Source organism: Aquila chrysaetos, chromosome 9 (genome assembly GCF_900496995.4).
Source record: "Aquila chrysaetos chrysaetos chromosome 9, bAquChr1.4, whole genome shotgun sequence".
Lineage (NCBI taxonomy): Eukaryota > Metazoa > Chordata > Aves > Accipitriformes > Accipitridae > Aquila > Aquila chrysaetos.
The window spans coordinates 35,942,983-35,966,699 of record NC_044012.1 but is presented as its reverse complement, the minus strand read 5'-3'; the positions used below and the strand labels follow the sequence as shown (position 1 = coordinate 35,966,699).

The following is a 23,717-nucleotide window of genomic DNA, read 5'->3' as shown; positions in this document are numbered from 1 at the left end:
TTTAAACTTAGCATCATATGATGACTGTCCTCAGGGGCTAGCTTAAAAATAAAGTTTCCACTTTCTATTTGAGGAAGACATTTACAGAACATTTGCTTCTGAGGTGTTGTTGCATAGTGTGCTCAGTTCTGGCCATGGTGCCTATTTAGTAGTAGCTGTTGCTTGCTGCCTACTCTTGAGTTTATTAATATAAAACCATGACTGTACCGCTCTCAAGTGCATTAAGTTTGTTCTGCTTGATAACTCCTGGTTTACTGCACGACCTTAGTGATTACAAGCAGAGAAAGATGTTGTTCTGTTGTGTCTTGGATTACCAGAAAGTGATGCACTATGTATTCATTGTTTTTCCCCTTGTGAAGGAGTTATTAATCTCCACCTGTATCTCTTGCCCTGTAGTTATAATAATCATAGCTTGAGAAATTTAAGGAAAGAAATATTGTCTGAAGAAATTCTAATTCTGCATCAAAAGGTCATTAGGCTGGATTGAGCCCAGTCTAGGAAGCTTGCCTGATTAATTTTTAACACATAAAAGTTTTATATAATTTATAAAAATTGGAGAAGTAGAGTTTGCCGATTGTCAGACTTTCTTTTGAGCCATGGTATCTTCTTCCTCCACAATACTTTGTAAATTTGATATGCAAGGTTAAATCCCCCAACTGCTGGCAGGCTTCTTTAAACTGGCTAATGGAAGGCCGAGATTCTGACCCAGCAGTTTATACAGATAGCCCCATAGTTTCTGTTTGAGTTTTTTGGTACGTTTTAAAAATGCCTAGCCTCACTGCAAAAAACACTTAAATAAGTAGAAAATTTGCCACAGTAAGCCTGTAAGCTGTTCAATGTTTAATTATCTTTGTTGTTTAAAAAAACAACAACATTTACTCTGAAGTCAGAATTTCTCTAGCATTAGCTACCAATTATTAGATTTCATTATGTCTTTCTGCTACATTAAAGAGCTAGGACCAGGAATTTCTTCCCATGCAGCTAGTTATCAAACTGTCTCTTGGACTGCTCTCAGAAAATAGGTAGGGCTTCTTAAGTTTCACTGTATGGCATATTTTTGAGATTTAAAACCACATTTATGCTATTTAGAAGGAACACTAGTGAAATACAGTTAATTTGTCAGAGGAAGAGAAGTACTTTTTCTTGGTCCATTTGCACAAACTTTGTTCCGCCTGAAGTTTGAACACTCCCAAGTGCCGATATGGGACCAGTTTACCTGCAGAGTTTTCTAGTGATCTCTGGCTACCACCTTTAGATGCTCCACTCAGTTTTGTCGCCTGTCTATGCGCAGACATTGAATGTATATGACATCTTCTTTCAAGGGAGCAGATGGTGCTACTGAGCCCTCCCCGAGGCGGTTTGACATGAGTTGTTGCAGATATTGGGAGACAGTGTTTAGACATCTTTAAGAACAGTGTCTTTATATTCTCATAACTTGACTGTATCTGTCAGCATGTGAATTTATTAGTCTGTTTTCTGGGGACCATCAGTAATCACTGACTCTAATCAGGAAGGAGGATCCTGGTTAAACTACACCGGGGGAAAAAAATTAAGAGGGTATTTCTTAATTGGAAGGCAATGATTCATTACATTCATCTTATTCACACAGACTATTTCTTTGATTTGGCTTCTCTGAATTTGCCTGGTCTCTCGCTAGACCACGTTCCGCAGCAGCCTGCCTGGGCACAGCTCTGGGGAGCCCAGGGGCTCCCCGGGGCAACTCATGGAGAGGCTGTGTATTTGCTGGAGTACTGTCCTTGCTTATGCGTCCTGGTTCACCTGGGGCTGCCGGTGTTTTTCGGCTCCTGATTCCTCTTAGAGCACGAAGGAGGATTTCTCTTTGAAATAATAAAGGTGAGAAAAACTGGACTGACCACAGATTTTTAAATACTTAGCAGAACTGATGTTTCCTGGCCAGAAATCTTGCAGAGATCTGCTAACGAGTAAAAATTCTCTGCCTGTTCTATACAGAGTTCGTAGACTGACTATAGCTGGTTGCGTTAGGATAATCTTTCAGCTAAGGCACTAGCCCCAAAATTGGAAAACCTGAGTTCGTTTCTGTCTCTGCCATAGGTTCAGATGTGACTTAGAATAAGACATTTTATTTCCCTATATTCAATTTTTGTTCTATGGCAGATGGGAGGAAATATTTCTTTCTGTCCACGTCCATCTTTCAGAGGATCTCTGAAATGCTTCTGGTATTTTAATATGTGCATGTGTAGCATCTGGATGTGATTGAAGCTTCCATAACTGCAGTCACATTAACAGCCACAGTACTCCTCTTTTAAAAAACTGAAACTCACCCTTTAATAGGTCCATGCCAACATAAATTAGTCAGGCATTTTGTTTCCAGCAAAGCTAGGTAAAAATATATTGCCTCCTCTTTGTCTTCATCCTGAAACAGAGATTACCATTCCCTTAAACCTCAGCTGCATACCTAGTCTTCCCAAATCTGTCAAAATGATACAGGGTTGCAGCTCCTTTTATTAAGTGTTTAAAATAGACTGTATCATTTTGAATTAAAATTTACCCAGATTACAGGGCATTTGCATGACCAGCTCAAGCAGTGGTAAGCTTTTGGGGATGGGGCAATGTGGAGGGCAGAGGGAATGAACTAGGACTGGCACAAACACCTCTGGGATGTCTTCAGCTGGCCCAGCCGAAACAAACCACGTAACCTGCGGTTTAGTCTCAGCCATGGGAAACAAGCAGCCACAAAGCCCTTTCTCCTGCAGTGTTACAGGGTGCTTGGATCCATTTTTTAAACACAGCATCCTTCATATAACAATGGCATTGCTCAGCATAGTTCAGTCGTAGAGCAGAGGCTGTGACCAGAGTTGCCTGGCAGAAGGTGACAGTGACAGGAGAAATGGGGAAAGGAAATAGTTGTTGCCATCACCTGACAAAGCAGATGATAAGGCTGGAATTCCTCTGAAAATGCCAGTGGTAGAAGCAGCAGAGCATGTAAACATTGACACAGGGCAACAAGGCAGGATTTTGATACAGTGGACACTGTAGTTAAAGCTAGTGAAGAAATCCCTGGGGCCCTTGACTGTAGTTATTGCTTTTGTCTTATTTCATCTCTGTAGAGGTATTACGCTGCTTGTGACAGCCTGACTCTGAGAGAAGATGGAAAGAGATTATTTAGAGGCAACGGGACAGACAAGTGGATTGTATTCCATGTTACAGCAAAGATGCTCCAGGGCAAAATTAAATGAACTGAAAGTCCAGAAAAGTGCCTTCATAAAAATGATATAGAGCTGTATTTTTTTCAAATTTTCTTACAGATGATAGGCAAAGCAATGCAGCCCCTGTAATTGTTGTTTTTTTTTTTTTAATCATCCATCCCATTTTACCAGAAAAGGGTTTTTAACAGAGAATTGTATTTAGGTTGAAAAAGAAAAGTAGGAAAGGCTCTTGATTATTTCTTTGGCAGCCCAGAATGTTTACAACAAAGGCTCCACAAATAAATAGTTAGATAAAACCTGGAGCTCAGTAAATGAAGAGCACTTGTGACCCAGCAGGGATAAAACGCATCAGCCATATGATGAAAGAATTACTTAATCCTGTGGCACTGTTCCTTTCAGTTCTTGGAAATTCAGACTTTAATGAAGCAAAGTAGTGTTTAATGACTGCTACCATTCTCCAGAAATAAAAAGTTACTGCAGCAACAGAGGAGTTGTTTTTATTTATTTATTCCAGCCAAACTGTAGTTGAAGTGTATATTTTGGAATAAAACTATAGCAACTGTCTGGGAACATAAAATGCCAGAGGTCATTAAGTAAACTCTGTATTTATTCTAATGCAATACTTTTCTGGTCATGTCTGACATCCTTTTTGAGGTCAGTTTTGTGCCAATACCTGTATTTCATGACTGTACTATATATACCTGGCTCTGGTTTACTCCGTTAGACACAAGCCAAGCAGCGCCATGTTTGTGAGTGCATATTTGCACTGTAATCCTTTTCAACATCTAGCGGTATGTAAAACGCAGGCTGAATTGTGAGCTGGGCCAGGGAAAGGTAAATAAGGACAGGATTGAGGGGGAGGGATGAGCACACTGTATCAGCAAGTTGTCTAAGTATTCTCTGAAATCCTCATCTAACATATCCTAGTTGTTCTAACCCTTTCCATGCTAAGAAGCTCATGGAGGCAATGGATTTTTGTAAGGACAGTCATTGAGAGGTGGCATGAAAAACATCCATTTTCATTTCCTAGTTTATGAAATTGGGATACTGCTCTCCCTGCTCACAGTGGGTGTCTGCAAATCACTCTCGGGTGTCAGGATGAAAGTCCTTGGATAAGAGCAAGGAAGGGCGATACAAAAACATTTCAAACCTCTGCTGAGCTCTGTCTTAGGGTTGTCTCCAAGGGCAGGGACAGAGCTGCTGCTGATTCCCAGCATGATAGTTACCACCACGTGGTTCAACATGAGGCTGTCTGACACAGGGAAGCAGAACAAGAGATGAATTTAGGTGAAATTCTATTAGCTGTAGATTAGCTTTCTCTTTGGCTTAGCACGAAGTGGTAAATCCAAGGTGGAGAACATGGACTTGGCTTAGAGCATGGGGGCTTTCTTCTACACAGTTTGTTTTCAAGACTGTCTCTAATTGAAGGGTTTGGTTTTTTTAAAATCTGCTCACAGCAGAAATTTGTTGTGTAGGTTCCCAGCCTAGGAGTGAAGAATGATGGTGAATGACTTAATTAAGGAAGCCATAAAAAGGCAAAAGGTAAATGTCAATTTTTTTTTGTAATCAACTCATGATCTTTTTGTCTATAATGGGACAGTAATTTTCCGAATGATTTTTTGGAAAAAAAGAATACAAATTTGGCAAAAAAATATTTTATATCTGAATTCTTCTGTTGAGAAAGGAGAATCTATTAAATTACATTCTCAAAAAAGGGTATTTTCAGATGTTGTTGCTTGATCTGAAATGAACTTTCTTTCCATATTTTGAGTTGTCAACACCTTGAAATGCTAAGCACGTTTTTGGTTCAATTTGAAACCATATCTGTATCTATATATATTTTACTTCTAGAAATCTCTTGCAAACAAAGAACATCCCTTATTTGCTCAGCACTTTAATAATACAGGACACTATCTTCCCAATAAGCTGAAGCTAATATTTACAGCATTCGCTTGCGAGGACACTTTTAGCTCTTGGGAAAAATACTGCCAAATGTGTATGTGTATTTTCACATTCTTATGCTAGATGGAATGTGTCCTACCTAGTTTGAAGAATAAAAACATGCCTAGCAAACTCTTTTATATGTCACCATCAATACACTTCTGTTGGTTTCATTACACAACAGAACCAAAAAAAAAAGCCAATTTAAAAAAAAAAAAACAAACCTCCAAACAAAAGAATTTGTCAATTAAAGCAAGCCTTAGTCTAAATCTTTGTAAATGGGAATAACTGGTCCTGAAGAAATGAAATTAAAAGAGCCAGTACAAGGCTGTGTCTGGTGATACACCTCACTTCAATTTTCCTTGGAGAGGCAACAAATATACAAATGTGACAGCCTACTTTGCAGTCCTAGGATTTGGAGATTCTTTGGGGAGTTGTCCAGCAAAATCACAAACAGCCTTTTTCTTTTGTGTTTTACCCAAATCGCATCCCTTTACCAGCTCTTCAGGTGACATACCAAGCGCTCTGTTCATATGAAATAGCTAAGTGTGTCAGTCACTTCACAGCCTATGATTAATGTTATTATCTGTCCATTAATAGTAGCAATAAAGCATTTAAGCAGAGTGAATGACTAGGACATAATAACACTTTCTTCTGTTAAAGTTCTTCTTCTCTGCCTTTGTGCCTTTCTGCTAAGGTATGCAAAAATCGTTCCAGACATGTACTGTCCTTTAGTCAGAAAGGTGAAGTCAAAGCATGTTGTAACAGACTCACCGGAGGGTTTTTTGCATTTTTTTCACGTTCTTCTTGCAACTCTGGTAGCTGCCAAGTGTAACTGTGCCTGGGTGAAAGGGCAGTGTAGTCTGAGGCATGTTTTTCAAACTTCAGAGACATGTTTCAGGTAGCTTATGCCAGTTGTTTATGGGCAACTCCCCTCCTTTGGCACCTTCCTGTAGCACTGGTTATATTTTCCCTGGAAGGAAAATCTTAATCACGGGTTTGTAATCTGAAGTAAATATGCATTGCCAGTGAAAGCCATGCTCACACACATCTGCATCTTATGTTTATTAAGGATTTGGCACTTATTGTGTAAAATAGGATGTCATCTGAATTCAATAATCATGTGTTGGTTTAGTGAGCAGGTGCTTATTCCCACCAGATGAACTTGTCCAGTACAAGCAGGTGATGATTTGTGGGGTTTTTTAATATAAATTGTGTGTTTAGTTTGCTGATCTCATTTAGAACGGATGTGTGGGAAAGGATGTCTGGAATTACTATAATGATGCATTAATATTTCTGCTAGCAAACTTTTTTTTTCTTATTGCTCACCTCCGATGTTTTATTAATTATCCTCCTAGAGATCAGGTTTCAGTATAAATTCTACCTCCAGCTTGAGTTCTGCTAATCAGAGTACAAGAGAGAATGCTTTAATATAGTGTCACTAGACTGGCTGGTTTCTGTACTTATGAGAGATGGGTTCACACTATTCCTTACAGCAGTATTATCTCTGCTGTACACTTAAAAGCACTGAGAGTTAGTGAAATTTATAGAACTATTAAGAATGAGCTATCAGGTATATCTCCTGGATGATAATATTCCATCGTTCTGTGTTCATAAAACTGCTCCCTTGGGAAGGTCATAGAGGAGGAACAAGATAGAATTAATGCTTTGAAAAACAAGAGTGCACCCGGCATCATCAATACCTCTGCAGGTCCCAGCTGCCAAACGCGAATTTAAAGAACGCTACCAAGAGATGGAAACTGTCACAGCTCTCCGAGTGCTGAACATCCAGCGTCAGAACTCAGTGAGCTGTTTCTGCTCACTTCTGCCATTTTTTCCAGCTACATTTGCCTCGCTTTCTTTCCTTTTTTTTGTCGGCCCTGCCATGGAGGTGGTTATGTAGCAGGGCTTTGGAGAACTCACACATCTCATCTCATGTAGCTTCCTTAGAGGTCCTGGTGAACGAACGTCTCGGCTGGTGAGGCTTCTCTGCTGCCTAGATGCTTCAGGTGCCAGCTTTTGAACAAATCAAGTCTTTTGTACACCAGCCACCAAGCAGCCAACTGACAAATGTGCCTCATCTATGATGGCTTTATAATGTGGCCTCTGAGCTCTGTGACCGTCCACGGTATTACTTTGTTCCCGTAACACTGAGTCCTTGTGACTTCTCGTATCCATGTTCAAAGCTGAATTTAAGCTGAGACACCAGATGTCTTCATGGTCTAAAATATTAGTAATTAATCTGAATTTGTGGTGTTTCTGCATTAGAAGAAGCTTTTACTTTAATCGCCTTTTTTTGAAAGTGTTATTCTAAGTAGATCGGCATGCTAAAATTTGCATTGTAAAAGATTGTTTTGGAACAAAGCAGGATCTAATGAGCATATAGTAAATCCCTTGGCTCTGCAGCAGAGTCACAATAAGCATAATAGCTCTCACTGAATGAATCCCTTGCAGCCTAAAAGCTTTTTTCTTTAAAATGAAATAGCAACCCTGCAGGATTTAGTGCAGACAATATGCAAAGATCATTTAAAGGGCTGTTGTGGAAAGAGAAAACAAATCAGGATGATTCCACTTAGGGTCCTTTGAAAAGACCCTTTGTGATCACTTCATTAGACAGTCTGTTTCAATATTTTCTTATTCAAGAATGACTTTATTCTAATGGAAGCATCAATAAATTCCACTCTTTATTCTTCCTCCCTGTGGTCTCAGCTAAAATGCCAGGAAGCATGTTATCATTTTTCAGCCTTCTTACTGAAGGTTGAACACACAGTAAGTATTATTTCTTTAGCAAAAGACTGGAAGTGTGAACTAATGGTATTACACAAGAAAGCTGAGAACTCACTTTGGGAAAAAAGAAAAGTCGAACAACTTTTGCCTTTTACCTTCATCCTGGCTTAGCTTAGGTAACAATTGAAGGGAGATGTTATTGGAGGTTCTGCCTAGTTTTAGGCTAATGTGTTTGCTTGCCTGTTAGAAAAGGTGTCTTTGAGTTACACACTTGCTGTCTGCCCTTTCTGCAAAGTAGTTTATCTCGCAGACATACTAGGATAGGCACCCTAAATAGTGTGAACACCATTTCATTTGCCAATTTGAAGGCAGATAATTGAAATCAGACTGTTGAGACAATGTTGAGAAGTTGCCCAGAAAGGTTGTGGAGTCTCCAGCACTGGAGATATTCAGAAGCTGCTGGGACGTGTTCCTGGGTGACTGGCCGTAGGTGGTCCTGCCTGAGCAGGAGGGGTTGGACCAGATGACCTCCAGAGGTCCTTTCCAGTTTCAGCCATTCTGTGATTCCACAATTCAGCTGCCACATGGACTAATGTATATGACTCCAAACTTGCTGTATAACTTTTTTCCTCTTGTTTTCTTTCTGAGTTCAAAAAGTTTAAATCCAAAATTTGGCGTTATGAATAGACCAACCCCAGAGGTTTCAAGTGTGGGTGTTTTAATTCTAGGACCTGGCTTTGGCTAAGGCTTTTAATTTTGCTTCTGGGTTGGAGGTCCAATTTCTGCTTTAATTTAGTCAGAGGAAATAATCCCTGTTCACCTGAGATATCAAATTAAAATGGGAAGGGGGTTGAAACATAAAACTCTTCCCCACAAAAGCTCAAAGACTGTCTTCATTTGACCACGGATCCAAAGCCCAAACCTGAACCTAAACTACGTGCATACAAACCCCATCTAAATATGACAATCTTTGGCTTTAGCTCTATCTCAGAGATGAGTTTAAACTAGTTCATGCTATGGGATTTAACCAAATCTGCTCCTCTGTACTTGCCACTTTTTTTTTTTTTTCCCTACTGAGGAGATGAGTTTCTTGAAGAAAGGTTGATTTCTGAAGGAGTTGTCAGTTTATGAACAGTGTCCATAGGTGACAGCCCTGGCTAGGGCAAGGGTGGAATTGGCCTCAGATCAAAAACACAGTGCCCTGCTACGTTATCTGAAGGACTGATTTTTGTTAATACAGAGCCTTGTAAACCTCAATGGAATGAAACTGCTAATGGGCCAAAGGCATATAATGACTAAGTGCCAGTTACTATTTTTAGGTAAGATTTTCCAATAGGAAGTCAAATGTTTAGAAAGCCATACTACAAGTATCAGCGTGGTTAATAGGTTGAATGCCTCTCAGTTTGTTCAGGCAGTGATTGAGTAGCTGAATGATTGAGGAATATACTAATCTTGACATATGTTAGTGGAAATTGAGACAGCAATGACAAGTGTGGTCAATGCAGCTATTTTATCAGTGATGTTTTTTAGAAAGTGTCCCAGTTCTGTTGTCTGTGCGTTAGTTTTGTACTCTTCAAGAGCCTGTTATGGAAGTGTCATGTGAACACCTCCACATGTCAGGCAAGGCATCCCTACTCTGACCTTCAGTATTCTTGCTAATCTTCTCCTGGCACCTGGCAGTGTGCTTCAACCTGGTTTGGACTGCTGCGCTATGCTCAGCTGATCTAGTCCTGAGCCTCTTTTAAGTAGTGTCCAAGTGAGCACTGGACTATGGCAGCTAGTATACTGCTGCTTGTGTTTCAGGAGAAGCTTCGGAATTCACTAGTCAGCATTATTTGGTGGTTTGGTGCACGTTAGTAAAGCTCAGAGTCTGGCAAAACAGGTATTTTCCTAAGAACTTAAATGTTGCAGGAGCTCAGCTGCCAATTTTCTGATTTAGGCTTAATGTACGTATGTCTTTATCCCTTGCCGAGACTTGAATTTAGAGGGAGATTTTCTCTATGGTCTTTGGGATAAGTGAGAAGAAACAACCTAAAGCAATCACATGAATGAGAGGTGAGGAACAAGGACGATGGGCTGGTCTTTAATGCCATTTCATGCACTCCATGTGGATTGTATTTTTCCAAGGCCAATTTGTTGAATTCTAACAGTTACAGTACAAACTGAGTCTGTGCTGACAGATTTGCAGAAATGACTGATAGCGGTTCTACTGATTCGGAAAAAGGTTGAGTAAATTTGTAAGAAGGCAGAAAATTATTCTCATCAAATGCATTCTTAAGGAATATGTTATGAGAAGCATTTGCGTGGGACAATTGCCAAACGAAATTAGAGATACCAAATTGAATTTACTTTATACAAGGAAAAATGACTGGGGCTTGCAAAACCCAACACATCTGGTATTAAAGCAGGAGAACATATCTGCAGCCTCTTTCAGACTTGAGGAGAATGCATAGAAAGTTCTTATCTCTAGTCTATGAAGTTTAAGGGTGTGCCTCAAAGCAATCTCTTTTCTATGCCTGTCATTTACGTGATAGGAGCTGTTAACATCTCCTGGAGCGTTTTGAGGTGCCAACATTCATTCATTTGCTAAGAAAAACAAGTCTTTCAAATTTAAAAACTTGCCCTTAGATAGGCTGTCCTTTCTCTCTATTCCCATTCCTCGGTGCTGCTTCTCCTGTCACACCCTAATGCCATCCCTAAGCAATGATGTCACTGAGGTTGATGGTAGATAAACAGTGCTTATCTGCACCTAAGGTCAGCAATACAGAATGTACCAATGTTTGCTATACACCATGCCTGCCATGTTGCCTTTTTTGTTATTACCTGTTAAGCTGCCATCTCCCCAAATTCTGTTCCCTCAGCGCTTTCTGGGGCCAACAGATCATCTACCGCATCCTTCTCCATTGAGGGACATGCCGACATCATGCCTTCAGCAGAGGGGTGAGCCACTGTCCCCTGCGTGGCACATGGTACATTGCTGCAGCTGGATCAGTCCGAATCGGTGGAGTCTCTGGGTAATTCTCCTGGTGCCTCTTTTGGGCAGGTACCCCAAAGCAGGCAGGCATCCAGGGAACTTGTGCCGGCAAAGGTAGATGTCATGATCGCCAGAAGCAGGTTCTGCTTTGCAGCCATGTGAATCCTAGGAGCTCAGGATTGGGAATGAGGAGCAGGCTCCAGAGCCCAGTGATGGAAGTCTGGTATCCGCATAAACTCTCCTAAAATTTCTTTGAGTACAGTCCTGGCTGCATTTTGCCATCATTTTCGGTCTTGCGCTTAATTCCTGCTATGCTTCGCTTGGCTGTGAAGCCTTCTCACCAGCTCCTCAGGAAACAGTCTTATCAGAGCAGGTGGTCTTTGACCAGTGTTGCTGCAGTTATAGATGAATTTCCTAGCAGCAAACAAGAATTCCTGAACCACCTTGGTTTGGAGTGATATTTCAGTCTTTGCCATGCCAGTTAATGCATATTTGAAATCCATATGTAAAGCATGGCCTATGCAGTGTTGCGTATTACAGGTAGCCTTGAAGCTCTTGTTTCTCTGAAGGTTTTTTGTAATTTCCAGCCCCCATCACCAAGACATTTCAGAGAGTCTGGAATTTTCCTTGCAGAAGGGAATTCAACTTCACGCATAAAATCATAAGCTTCTTCCCTAGACGTGCTTTTTTCAAAGGTGCAATATCCTTCATAAAAATTGTGCAAAATGTGGGTTTATGGAGATCGGATTAATGGTTAAAGTATATGGGACATTTTTAATATCATTTTAAATCCTATCTTCTCCCTCCCATAGCACCTAGTCTATTAATTTATCGGACTTCGTTCTTTACACACAAAGCTTATCTTTACAGCAAGACAGCAGTTGCTGAGTGCGAGTTTTTCTAGAAAATGTTTCAATTTCTTCATGCTTATCTACTTTCTTCTGTAAGAAGGTTAACAGAAGGGTTTTATCTTCTTACTGTTGTCACATCTGAGATCTTAGATGGCTTAAGGTTCTGTGTAACCCCTAAGAAACATGTGAAGGACAACCTCTAAATTTGCTACTGAAAAGCCACCAAAGAAATTTAAAAAAATGTGCATCAGTTGAGTGTCTCATTGTAAGAACACTCCCTTTTTTCTCTGAAAGCAATTCATCTGTAAATATTAGAAAACCCAGAGGGAACAAAACGAAGAGGTCAACCTCTAAGCAATTCTAACAAATTTTAAAGGCTAACCAAGTATCAATGAAATAATTGTTCTACTCTCCTACAAAGAAAAGGTGCCATTTTGAATCTGCCATGAAACCTCACATTAGATGACTCTGCAAGAGGATCTAACAACACACCTTTGAACTTTATTGTAATAGTTTTGGGAAAAGCAGCTAGCTTCCAAGTATTCATTGTTGGGGCAACTGAAATAATAATAATAATAATAATAACAACAACAACAACAACAAACAACAACAACAATAATAATAGTGAAGAGATAATACTGGTGCCAAACATATACTAAAGACTCGTATGACTGCGTCTGCTCTATCCTCCATATCTATGCTTCTGTCTCCAAATTAAGTTCATGCTGCAGGAGCCAGGAAAAAAAACATGAGGAGAGCCCCAAGTGAAATTCAACCATCCAAAGTCAATAGTCCATGAACACTGCTGCATGTTCCCAAGCTTTACAGGGCAGCAAAAGCACTGGGGGCTAAGTATTTACACACCTACGTTAATAAGACTATCGTAGTGACAGAATTAGCTTTTATGTGTGAGATTTCATCACACTCCCTATATATCTGCTATTAGCAGATTATCTGTAAACAGCTGTTAGCAGGAGTTGAAACAAAAAGGTAGGGATTGTAATAGAGACAATGTCATGATCAGTCAAGCAAGGACCCTTTCGGGTCCTGTGATTTGCAAGCATTGGTCAGAAGTTTATCCTGAAATCTTTGACAAAACATATCATCTGTGGATATTGAGATGTGATTTCTTCCTTTTTTCAACTCTTTTTTTGGCAGCTAAAAGTCTCTCTGATGTAAGCTGTTTTGTCCCAGTGTGGAAAGATTTTTGCTCTATAAGTGGACCATTAAATAGCACAGGCTATTTTGAAAACTCAGAGCTGGGTCTTTTTTAAACAATAATTATGGCTGCCTTTAAAGATCATGATAAAAATGTAGTTGATGAACAAAACGAGACCATGTGATTAAATTTTCCATATGACGTGTTGATTACGACAGCTCCCTAGTTTCTAACAGCTTCCTATGTGAAGTGAAAAACAGAGAGAGCGCACTTTATCTAGCACATCTGATTAAATATGACTCTCTAGTCGGCACTGAGAATACGTGGAAGAAAGAATATCCATAAAACCCCATTAGAAAAAAAGAAAATGTCAGGCTATAAATTACTTTGAAAAATCTGTTTTCAGTGAACTATGTAAATTGTCAATATCAGAGATGCAAGAGCCATATGTGTGCTATATTCATGCTAATTTTTTGTTTCTAGAGTAGGCACTAGAAGAGTTGCCACACCGATTAAGGACTGGAGGATAACTAGAGAGCTCCCGTGTTTCAGATAGGAAAGGATCTTATTGTCATGTTTCAAATTTACTTTGAAGAATCCCTTACGATTCAGACCTTGTTGGTCCATGGCTGGCTGGAGAGAGAGAGAGGCCAAAATGACAGTATCACCTTCCTATGCATGTTTTTAATGTTAAGCATTATCTTTCTGTTTGACTTCATCAGAGTAGGAATTTTCCTGTAACTTTGCTGTACACCTGGATTTTATTTTACACAGTGGTGTTAAAGGAGCTGAGAAGGGCCCAGTGGTGCCTGCTGTTGTGAATTTACTACCTGGGTTGCGTGTCCTTCTGCCCTTCAGGTATTGCAACTTTTGCCAGAAAGTACTTAGACTTTTTTCACCTTGAGAAACCACAATTTAATCACTTTGTCAGATCCTGTCATTTGGGTGGTCTGTCGTAGTGATTTAAGGCATCTTTATCTCCAGGCCACACGCACTCTGAGAAGGGCTGTGAGCCTACTGGCCTCCTTAAAGTTTGATGGGCAGGTAGGTTTTTGAGGCTTTTCCAGCTGATAAATTAAAATAAAAATACTTCTGTGGAAAAGGCTGTGCTTTGGCAAAATTTCTAAATGAGAAGAAATACCTTTTTTTAATGTTGTCAAAAGATTGTGTTTTGCTATTTTTGCAACAAAGGTTTGGGTTTTCAGTTTAAACTGACCTTTCAGATTGAAATATGTTTATATTAAAAAATCTTTTAACACCAAACAGATCTTCTGAAAATCATCAGTGGTTCAGTTTAAGAAAAACATTTTGGGGGGTAGGTTTTTTTGGGCGGAGGAAGATGGAGGTGGCAAAGAGCCTATGTTTCAACTAGTGAAAACATTTAAGATTGATGTCATTCATGACAATTTAGGTCAGCAAAATTTCTGAAACATGTGGAAATTCTTTCGTGATAGGAAAATATTTTCCAGTCCTGCGTAGGTGTGCGTGGGTAGTCTAGAAGACATCTGTCTCTGGTAGGCTTTGCTTTGAAAATTGAAGAAAACCTGAGATCCCTGACCTTTAAGAATTCCCACGCCGGGATATCATAAAACAGGGATATCGGAGCTGCTTTAAAAACTCCTCCATCCCTTCTGTTGCCTTCACAAAAAAAAGAAAGTCTGAAATCTGAAAGGCTACTTCTATGAAGTGCTGCTCAGGTGGAGTTCAGAACTGTTGCTATAGAACATCAGAGTCCAGTTCTAGCATAAGGGTTTCCTTTCAGGATGTGCTGAACATCCACCTCTGCAGAAGCCGCTGCAGAAATGCCAGGTAACATGCTCGGTTGGGCGTATTAGAAATGAGGGGACCCTGCTGCCACACGCATGTTTTGAAGCTGATTCTTTCCGTTTTCTTACTGCTGGAACATGTAGACAGTGATTATTCCTTTCAGCGAAGGACCACTGAAATGCCTGCAGGTTCTTGGAAGCAGATAAAGCATAAAGCTGCTATGACACAATTGCAAGTTGTACGGTAATAGTCCCTTCTGGCACCACCTCCAGAGAGCTTGCCAACTATGAAAAATGTGCTCAAAGTCTCAGATTATTGCAAATTTCATTAATTGCTTGATTTTCTATATTATTAGAGAGCAGGACTAATCCCAGCTCTCTTTTGGAAAAGTAAGCCAATGTTTACTCAGCTGGTTTTAAAAGAGGTGGAGACCAACGTGTTGCAAATGTTTGGTTCGCTCTGTGTTGGAGCTGCTTTGGCATCTGTAAACTTGCAGTGTTCAGACCAATGGACAGAACCCGTGTGTCGGTTAAAAGAGGCTGTGAAATTGTTAGCAGAGGGTAATTATTTGGAAGCAAATGCCCCACATGCTGAGGTCTCCTTTCTACTATTGCACGTTCTTGGATACCTCATCTCTACAGCTGCTTGAATCAAAGGTGTATTTGATGGAAAAAGTAGTTGCAACAGAGAGTCTGAAACTTTTATTTTTCTCTCTCACGGAGCACCGAGGTGTTTAAACTGCAAAATTCACAGCAGGATGCAAAGTTCTTAAGGCTCGTGATCTTTCTTTCCAGTCTAAGTTTTCTAAGTTAAGAGAGTTAACTGTCTCCTCAGCTATGCCTTCATACCAATGCCATTTTTATTTTTACCTACTGATTTTGTTTTACTGAGATCATTTGTACCAAATTAAATAACCCTGTACACTTGGCTTAGTGTACAAAATAATGTCATACATTAACTTGTGAAGCTGTACGTTTGGGGTTTTTGACTGAAACAATGAATAATCGCTATTATTAGTTACTTGTAGATTGCAGGCACCCCCTTCTCCTGACATTCCTAAAAGCATGCATAAGAATGGCCACAAAATATTGGCATTTCATTGCGCTTTTTGGCATGAATCCTTTCACTCATTAGTCAGTAAACATATATTTTCAAAAAAACAGATTGGCTGAAGGTAATGTGGGGTGCTTTTCCATTTAGGGAGTACTAAGTCCGTGGAGACTGAAGAGCTGTAATCAGTGTGAGCGTCTTGGGAGCTGCAGTTACCCTGTTGCAAATGGCTCACCCGAGTATTAAATCCCATGATGTTTTTGAGCTCTGACATTCACTCAGCAGGGCATGAGGCTATTGGAAATAGGTCTCACCTGCAGAGCTGGAGGCCATGTCAGCAATGTTCCCTCTCTGTATTGCCATGACTTAGGAACTGATTAGCCCAGCAGTCCAGCCAGCTCTACGTCCTGCTTCAACAATGACCCGGCTTGTTGTTTGACCTTTTTGATTGATGGAATTTTACATTTTACTTTACCTCACCTCCCTTCCTCCTTCTCAAAACACCTGGATTTTGGCCACAAGTGTTGGCTTCCTTTTTTTTTGTTGTTGGCTTCCTTTTTTTTTTTTTTTGTTGGTTTCCTTTTTATTTGGGGGGAGGAGGGAAGGTTGTTGTCCCTTTGTTTGTTTGTTTCCTTTTTTTTTTCCTTTGGTTTCCTTTTTTTTCTTTGAAACTGTCCTTCCTTTTTAGGATTCTAATAATTTCATCCAAAAAAAAAAAAAGACAGACATTTTCTGGATTTTTTTAATTATTATTATTCTTGTTTTAGAAACCAGTATTTTTTTAAAATCCTATTAAAAATGATAGTTTGGACCTTCAGCAACAAATACTTGTGGGAAAATGTATTTTGCCAGAAAATTTCTTCTTGTTTGGCAAGAGTTAGAGCATAGCAATTTATTAGCCTTTTCAAATCACGTACCTAACCTGCATTCAGAGAACTTTGGATGATGTGCGGTTTAGGCCATGGTAGACAAGACACTGTCTTATCTCAGTTTTTCTCTGATGCATACAATATGATGTCCAATTGACTACTGTATAATAAATGGTAAACACTTTTCTGTAGGACAGCTATATCTCAGGTGTACAGGAAGAGCTAATAATTGGTGCCAGTAAATCATTGTAGCGCAAACCATGAACATTATCATTCAGTTTGTAATTTACCCCTGATGTGGGTACTTGTTCTTCTTAATACTTAATATGTCTGTTTATAGAAAAGTTGATTGAGATAATTAGCAGTAAAAATGCTAAGGTAACACGGCTATGGTAACATTTATATTGCTATCAATTTTGTTTATAGCAGCCTAAAGAGCAATACTGAAATTAGAAATTAACTACAATTAGCAAATAAATTGAGTGTCTCTTGGAATTACTTGATCATGTCTTAAAACATTGCACAGTGCGATGCTCGCGGAGGCAAAGCCGAGTCCTTGGGCTGTAGCAGCTGTGCCAAGTCGAGGAGCACACAAAGCAGCAGCCTGTTTGCTTCTCTGCTGCTGCTGCTTATCAGCTGGAGCTACTTCTGTGCCCTGCCCAGGGCATCTTTTGAGCCTCTATCTACCTTACCTTCAACGGAGCCTGGGCTGTTGCCCCAGTTGTTGCCCTCCAATACAGGATCGATGCTGTGATGTCAGAAACAAAGTTTACTATTGGAGATTTGCCTCTCCATGGGGGAACAGAAGGCCAAGTTTGCTTTTCGGTGATGTGCACCCTCACAGGGACCGGCTCAGAGAGACCGTTCAGCTTCCACGTTCTCAGTAAATGAACCTTGAAACACACAGTTAATGCTGGCAACAGAGTGTGAGAGGAATTACTCAGGTTGGAAATGTGTTGTTAGCGCAGAAGATGAGTCATAGTTATGGAAGTTGGTTTCCTCTGATTGCCTGAAACGTGTCAATTTGGAGGGACTTGGGCATCATTGTGTGCTCACAGGTAGAAACAGTTTGCTTCCCACAGTAAGGCACTTTAAGAACTCTGCCTGATAAATGCTATATAGATGATGCAATTATTTTTCTGGCATAATTTCATAGATAGATGTGGAAAGAAATGGGTTGTTTACTACTGTTAAAATGGGTCATTAAATACAGTTTTGAAGATGAAAAGAGGAGGAGAATCAACCGGTTTTAGAGGCAGCCACTGACTCACCTCTCTATCTGTTTCATGCAGTAAAACTTTCCTCGTTCTTTCATCCTTCATTGTATTTCAGAGACTTCTTGCAGTTAGAGGCAGACAGGCGATGGTTTTCTGAACCATGCATGTCTTTCAATTCTGTGTCCAGCAGGGAGAGGGTGCTGCTAAACCTCCCCATCCTCTTGATTCAGACACAAGTCTTGAGTCTTCATCTAAACCTCACATGACTGCTCGTGACTACTGGAATCTTGGCTGGTTTTGGGTGGCCATGCTTGGTTGTACTACTGAAACTCTTTCATTTTGTGTAAGATTAATCATTGGACTGGAAAGGGAGAGGACGAGGTTCACTCTGTACTTAGCAGTGCACTGGAAGGGTGTGGGGATGCAGAGGCATGTCCATGCTCCATTGAACACCAACTAATCCTTATGAAGTGAAACAGGAGACCTTGTCTGGCCTGAAAAGAAATGACCCATAGTCGAGCAGCCATGGCATTTATCTGGGATGTGGAGAAATGGTGGCACAATGATGTACACCTGGTGATACACAACTACCTAACTGCCTCCTCACCCCATACGCTGTACATCCAGTTCTCTTTCTTTGGGATTGGAAATCCCATCCTTACCCTGGAAACACTCTCCCACTGGTGTTAAAAGTCACATATTCCCAGAAAAAAAAAGTAATTTGGGGTAAATTAGCATCTTCATAGGAAGCCAGATTTCCTTTATTACTTCCTGGCTGTTTCCTTCCTTCCTACTCTTCAGCAGGTTTTGTCTCTTTAAAGAGAAAAATAGGACTGTGGGGTAGGGGAAAGGAGTGACTGAATGTAAATGTAAAGCAATCTAGACGGCTGCAGATGGGGCGGTCACACCACAGTGCAAATTCACACTGACTGCTGAGCACCAAAGATCCTGGCTGACAGGGTGAGCATTATCTGGCCTGAGGCTGCTGCTGCCTTTTTTTGTTGTGTTTTCTTCAAAGCCAGGTGTCTCAGTTCCCGGTGGATTTCATCTGGGGAGAATTTATCGCTGATAAATAACTGTTTGTGTTGAATTTACAGATGAGCTAAACTGTTTTCTTTAATGTTGCAGTTTAGTACCTTTTTCTTTTCAGGTTTGCATGAGCACTGGCATTTGAAGGAAATAAATCTGTTGCTCAGATAGTGTATTTGCCTTTGGTACCAAAATATATAAATAAAAATTACAAGGTCATTAGCCATATCAAGAGAAAGAAAAATGTGCTGTGCATTAAATAGCTGACTTCCAGGATGGTTTGGGCAAACAGCAGTATACTAAAGTATACTGCTCATTTCCCTTTCTGATCATGAAAATCAATTAATTCCTTTCTTTTTTGTAGCACTTCCCCTTTGCACTGGAAACCTTCAGCATTTGTCAGTCCAAATTTATGAGCAGTGTGTTTTTTCAGTGTATTTTGTTTATCAAATGCAAATTCCACTGGCCAGTGATTTACTACAGAACTGTTTGGAAAGCAGCAAATAAATACTACCTAACAAAGTATTTAAAAAAAAAAAAAAAGCCAAACTGGGGGGAAAGATTTCATCTGCCACTTCCCAAGCAGTTTATCTTTGTCCCTGAGAAGGCAGGTTAGGTGAACTGCCCCAGTATGGTTCTGGAGTGCACCTTATCTGGAAATGAGCTCTTATGCTCAGTAAAAGGCAGCCTTGGAAAGCAATGGATCATTGCTTATATTTTAATATTTTTTATTTATTTCAGCTAGACTATAGTACTAGGTGCAGACCTGAGGGAACTGAAATGTCTAAGTTTCACTCACCCTGCATCATTCCTAATCTCACTGATTCAAAGAGACAAGTCCTCTTTATTTCCCACCACGGAGTTCAGACAATAAATAATCAACAGGAAAAAATTGCATGGTATGGGTATGGTGGTGTCTGGGAAGGCTGGGTGATACAGTCTCCACTCAGCCCCTTTTATCTATCTTCATCAACTCATAAGTGGTCATGTGTTGCTTCTTATGTGACTGGGTTGCAGGTAAAGGTATACAGGATAGTTGCACCAGAGGTTTCTCCTTTGCTTGCTGCCTGGCTGCGGCTGAGAGGTTGTAGGAGCACTGTGTGAGAAATGCGTCTGCTGTGCTCACATCTACTGCCAAGTGTGGCGGTAACCTCTGTTGCTAAATAAATGCACATTTTGATTAATGGACGGATTTACCAAGGCATCCTGTGCTAAGACTTGTGTCTTATTCTTGGCTAAAATTTCCATGGGATGTCCTGTACCAGGTAAGTCAGTGCTTGTTTCTTACTGAAGGTAGGGCAAAGTGTGTTTGTGAAAGGAGAATTGCTGTGCTGAAAATCAGTGAAGCCTGCAAGGAACTAGATTAGAAAAAGAAAAGAATAATTGACTGCCTCACTATCAAAGTCTAAGTTTCCATAATGAGAAAATAAGTGTGTTTCCATGCTTTTTCTGTTGGTATTGTGCATGTGGGTAATTTGGTTCCTCCTGTTTCCCAAAGGTAACGTTCAGATCCCCACATAAAAGGCTCTGGTGTGGAATAGGTCATCTGAGGTGCTTATGTACACTAAATGTGTATCAGATTTTTCTGGCAGTTAAATTTAAACTATTAAAAGTTTGTTAGTTGATTTGAAGAGCTGATACAGTAACCCCCACGTATATAGTGCCAAACACAGCCAGATGATATAACTGATTTTTGTTGAAGTTTCAGTAACAAGCACTAGGTTAAATTAGTCCCTATGATAGAGGTTACCACCTTATAATTTGTCTTCTGCCTAATGGTTCCAAGAAAAATGACATTATGGGGCCATTACTTGGATATTTATGGCATCTAAACTTATGTACCTAACACAGCCAGCTGCATTCACCTCAGACTCATCTATAGCCCATGTGCAGAGAGAGGGGGTTCACCCCCAGAGCAGGTAAATCAGGCGATCGTTCTGAATCATTAGATAGTACCCATCTCCGACTAGGGAACACTCTATATACAGCATCTGAAAAGAAGCAGTTTATTGCCTTAAAAAGGAAAAAAAAAAAAAAAAAACTAAAAAAAAAAATCCTGTAATTGTTTTTCCTCCAACTCTCCCAGGTCTGGCAGTGCGGAGGAAGCATGGAGGTGTTACCCTGCTCTCGCGTGGCACATATTGAACGCACAAAGAAACCCTACAACAACGACATTGATTACTATGCAAAGCGCAACGCCCTGCGGGCTGCTGAGGTCTGGATGGATGACTTCAAGTCGCATGTTTACATGGCGTGGAACATCCCCATGGCAGTAAGTACGGGTCACGTTCTCTCCTGAACAGAGGTGGAAATGTGGATGGCTGTTCCTAGTTAGCTCTTTGAGGTGAAGGATATTAGTACAGCTGTACAAAGTGGGCTAAGCTTACGGGGAAGAGTGCTTTCACGCTGGTGCGTGCTTAATACGGAGAGTTCTGCCATATAAACTTGCTTCCTCCGTGTAAGTTTTGTTGTACGCTCAGGAGCAGTGACACAGATTTATAATTTAACTAGAGCACGATGTTACAGGTTTATGTGCTTCCTCAGAAGAAGTCGTTAATTTGGGATGCCATTAAACTTTGAGGTGTTCATATGCTGTGGTGAGGACTACAGAAATGTCCATAAATAAATATCATCATTCATTGTGAGACTCAGTAGACCTCACCAGCATAAAAAACAAAGTATGTGATAAAAGAATCACACATTAACTAGCTTTATTGTCTACAGGCTGAGAGTTGCAATGTGGACACATTCTGTTTCTTACTCTGCATACGAATTGTAGATGGCATGTGGGGGCCTCTAGGAATCCATGTAATATAAATATTAGATAAACTGTAGGTTCAATTTATCACTTTATTCTGTAAGTATATCACATGCTACATCTCCACTGAGCATAATTCTCGTACAGAAGAGATGTATGTTATATCCCAGTCAGGTGGAAGCTGACTGCTGCTGTATTCTTTAGTGGTATTTGCATCCAAATTATTCATGCGAAGGGGCACAGGGAGAGCAGCTGAGGGGACACATACTCTGATCTGTAGGTAATGATGGTTTATTAACCCTTATATGAGGGGTTTGTCCAGAGCTGATTGAAGTAAATGGAAACAGGAATGTTCCTATCAGGACAGGAAAATATGCCAGCCCAGCAGTGTCTTTGTGAATACTCAGTTATGACCTAGAGTCCATCAGTCACAGGAATCTTGTCAAAGACTTCATTGGATTTAGTCTGTGTCCTAAATATCTACTTGCACTTTGGTACCTCAGTAATATATCAAAACCCATTTTCGTTCATTCCTGTTGTAGTTTTGAAAATACATATACCTAGAGGAGCAATGTTTCATTCTTCTCCATGTGTTGTCTGAATATGTCAGATGTTTGCACATGTCCAAATTTCACTTACTGCTGTTCAGGATTGGACACTGTGCAAGGTCTCTATGAAGATGTGTTTTGGTGACTTCTTTTGGCATGAGAGGTAACTGCAGAGAATTATTTTGCCTTAAGAAAAGGCAATACTGCATAACTTATTTCCCACACAAGATTTCTGTGATAGTAGGAGGAAGACAAAACAGTGTCCATCTAAGTTTTTAGGGGCATTTTGGCCCTGTCTGCATGCATTTGATAAAATGGTCAGTTTCAAATAGGAGATGAAAAAGTAATCTTGGTAAATTTGTTTGCTTGATGCTGTCTGCAAATGAATTCTGAGAAAATACAAGGTATTTAGATAAGCATTTACACCAAAACATGAGTTCCTTTAATCTCTCTGAGATTACTTATTGATGTGGTTTTCTGCACTGAGCTATACAGCAGTGCTTTTAAAAAAAACAGGCACATCTGCATTAAGAGACATAAAATCAGCAGAAGTACTGAACATTAAAATTTTCTTTCCATAAAATAAATTGATTGATAAAATGTGCATCGTAAAAATAACCCCATTAGCGCTCAGGAAAAGGAAGCTAGTGTAGTGTTCACAGAGTTATTCCACTGTAGCATTCAAACTAGATTACTAAGTAGTAGTGTACTGTTACAAGCCATAAGAAAACCTTCTGCAGGAGAACTAGAAACCTTACTGCCTGGTTAAAAAGAGTATGTCCACATACTGAATTCTGTGGACACCTCATTCTTGTACCAGCGCACTGTAACCCGCACATGATGACTGCAGCTAATACAGAAGTAAGCACAGCATTTTCATAGCTGCTGTATTTGCTGCTCTTGTGTTCTGTAGGAATGGCACTGCAAGCAGGGCACTCTGTTGCCTCATTTTAGAATAGGGCAGAAAGGAGGGAAGTAAAATATGTGTTTTCTCCCATACCAAAACCCATCCAAATTAACCCTTTCGTAACTCTCATCATCTTTTTCACAACTTGCTCCCTTCCAAGTTATTGAGGAGCTGTGCATAATGTGTGTCTTGATTACCAGATGATCTGCAGACACATCTGCAAGATCCTGTTCCTATAACCTTCAGCAGAAGATCAGCATAGCTTTATTTTAGTTAACCAAATATTTGGTATGGCCCTGCTTATGATCTATTCCTCGACAATTTTAGTGATAAAGGAATCTTATATTGAATGATTTATTGTACTGAGTGCCTCCAAGAATTGCTCTCCTTCCATGTAGCCTGAAGTAGTACGTAAATTAACATTCATTTGAATGGATGCTGCATAGAGAGCTCATGACAAAGTATGCCTCAGCAAGCAGCAGTGAGCACAGCAAACTCTTTATGTGGCAAATAGAAAAACCTGTTTGGTATTACACTTGTATTCTCTCCTGAAAACTGGGCATCTGTTGGGGATTCTAATAAACCCTGAGCTAAGATTTGCTGCTGTCTTGTGACCCTGCATTAGACATAATTTGTAAAACGTACCGAAATCTTTCTGGAGGAAATGTGTAGAAGGCACTTAAGACAGATCCACGCAAAACTCCCCAGTTTCAGTCCGTTTGATTTATACAG

General features: G+C 40.1%; 1 protein-coding gene across 3 annotated transcripts in view; it reads left to right on the top strand.

Moving 5' to 3' along the window:
• GALNT9 (polypeptide N-acetylgalactosaminyltransferase 9) overlaps positions 1-23,717 on the top strand; it is a 222,179-nt gene that overhangs the window by 180,532 nt on the left and 17,930 nt on the right. For all 3 annotated transcript variants that reach the window (XM_030026236.2, XM_041126239.1, XM_030026235.2), the window contains one exon: positions 20,859-21,044. In XM_030026236.2, the coding sequence (XP_029882096.1) occupies positions 20,859-21,044 (186 nt within the window). The remainder of the gene's footprint in view (positions 1-20,858; positions 21,045-23,717) is intronic.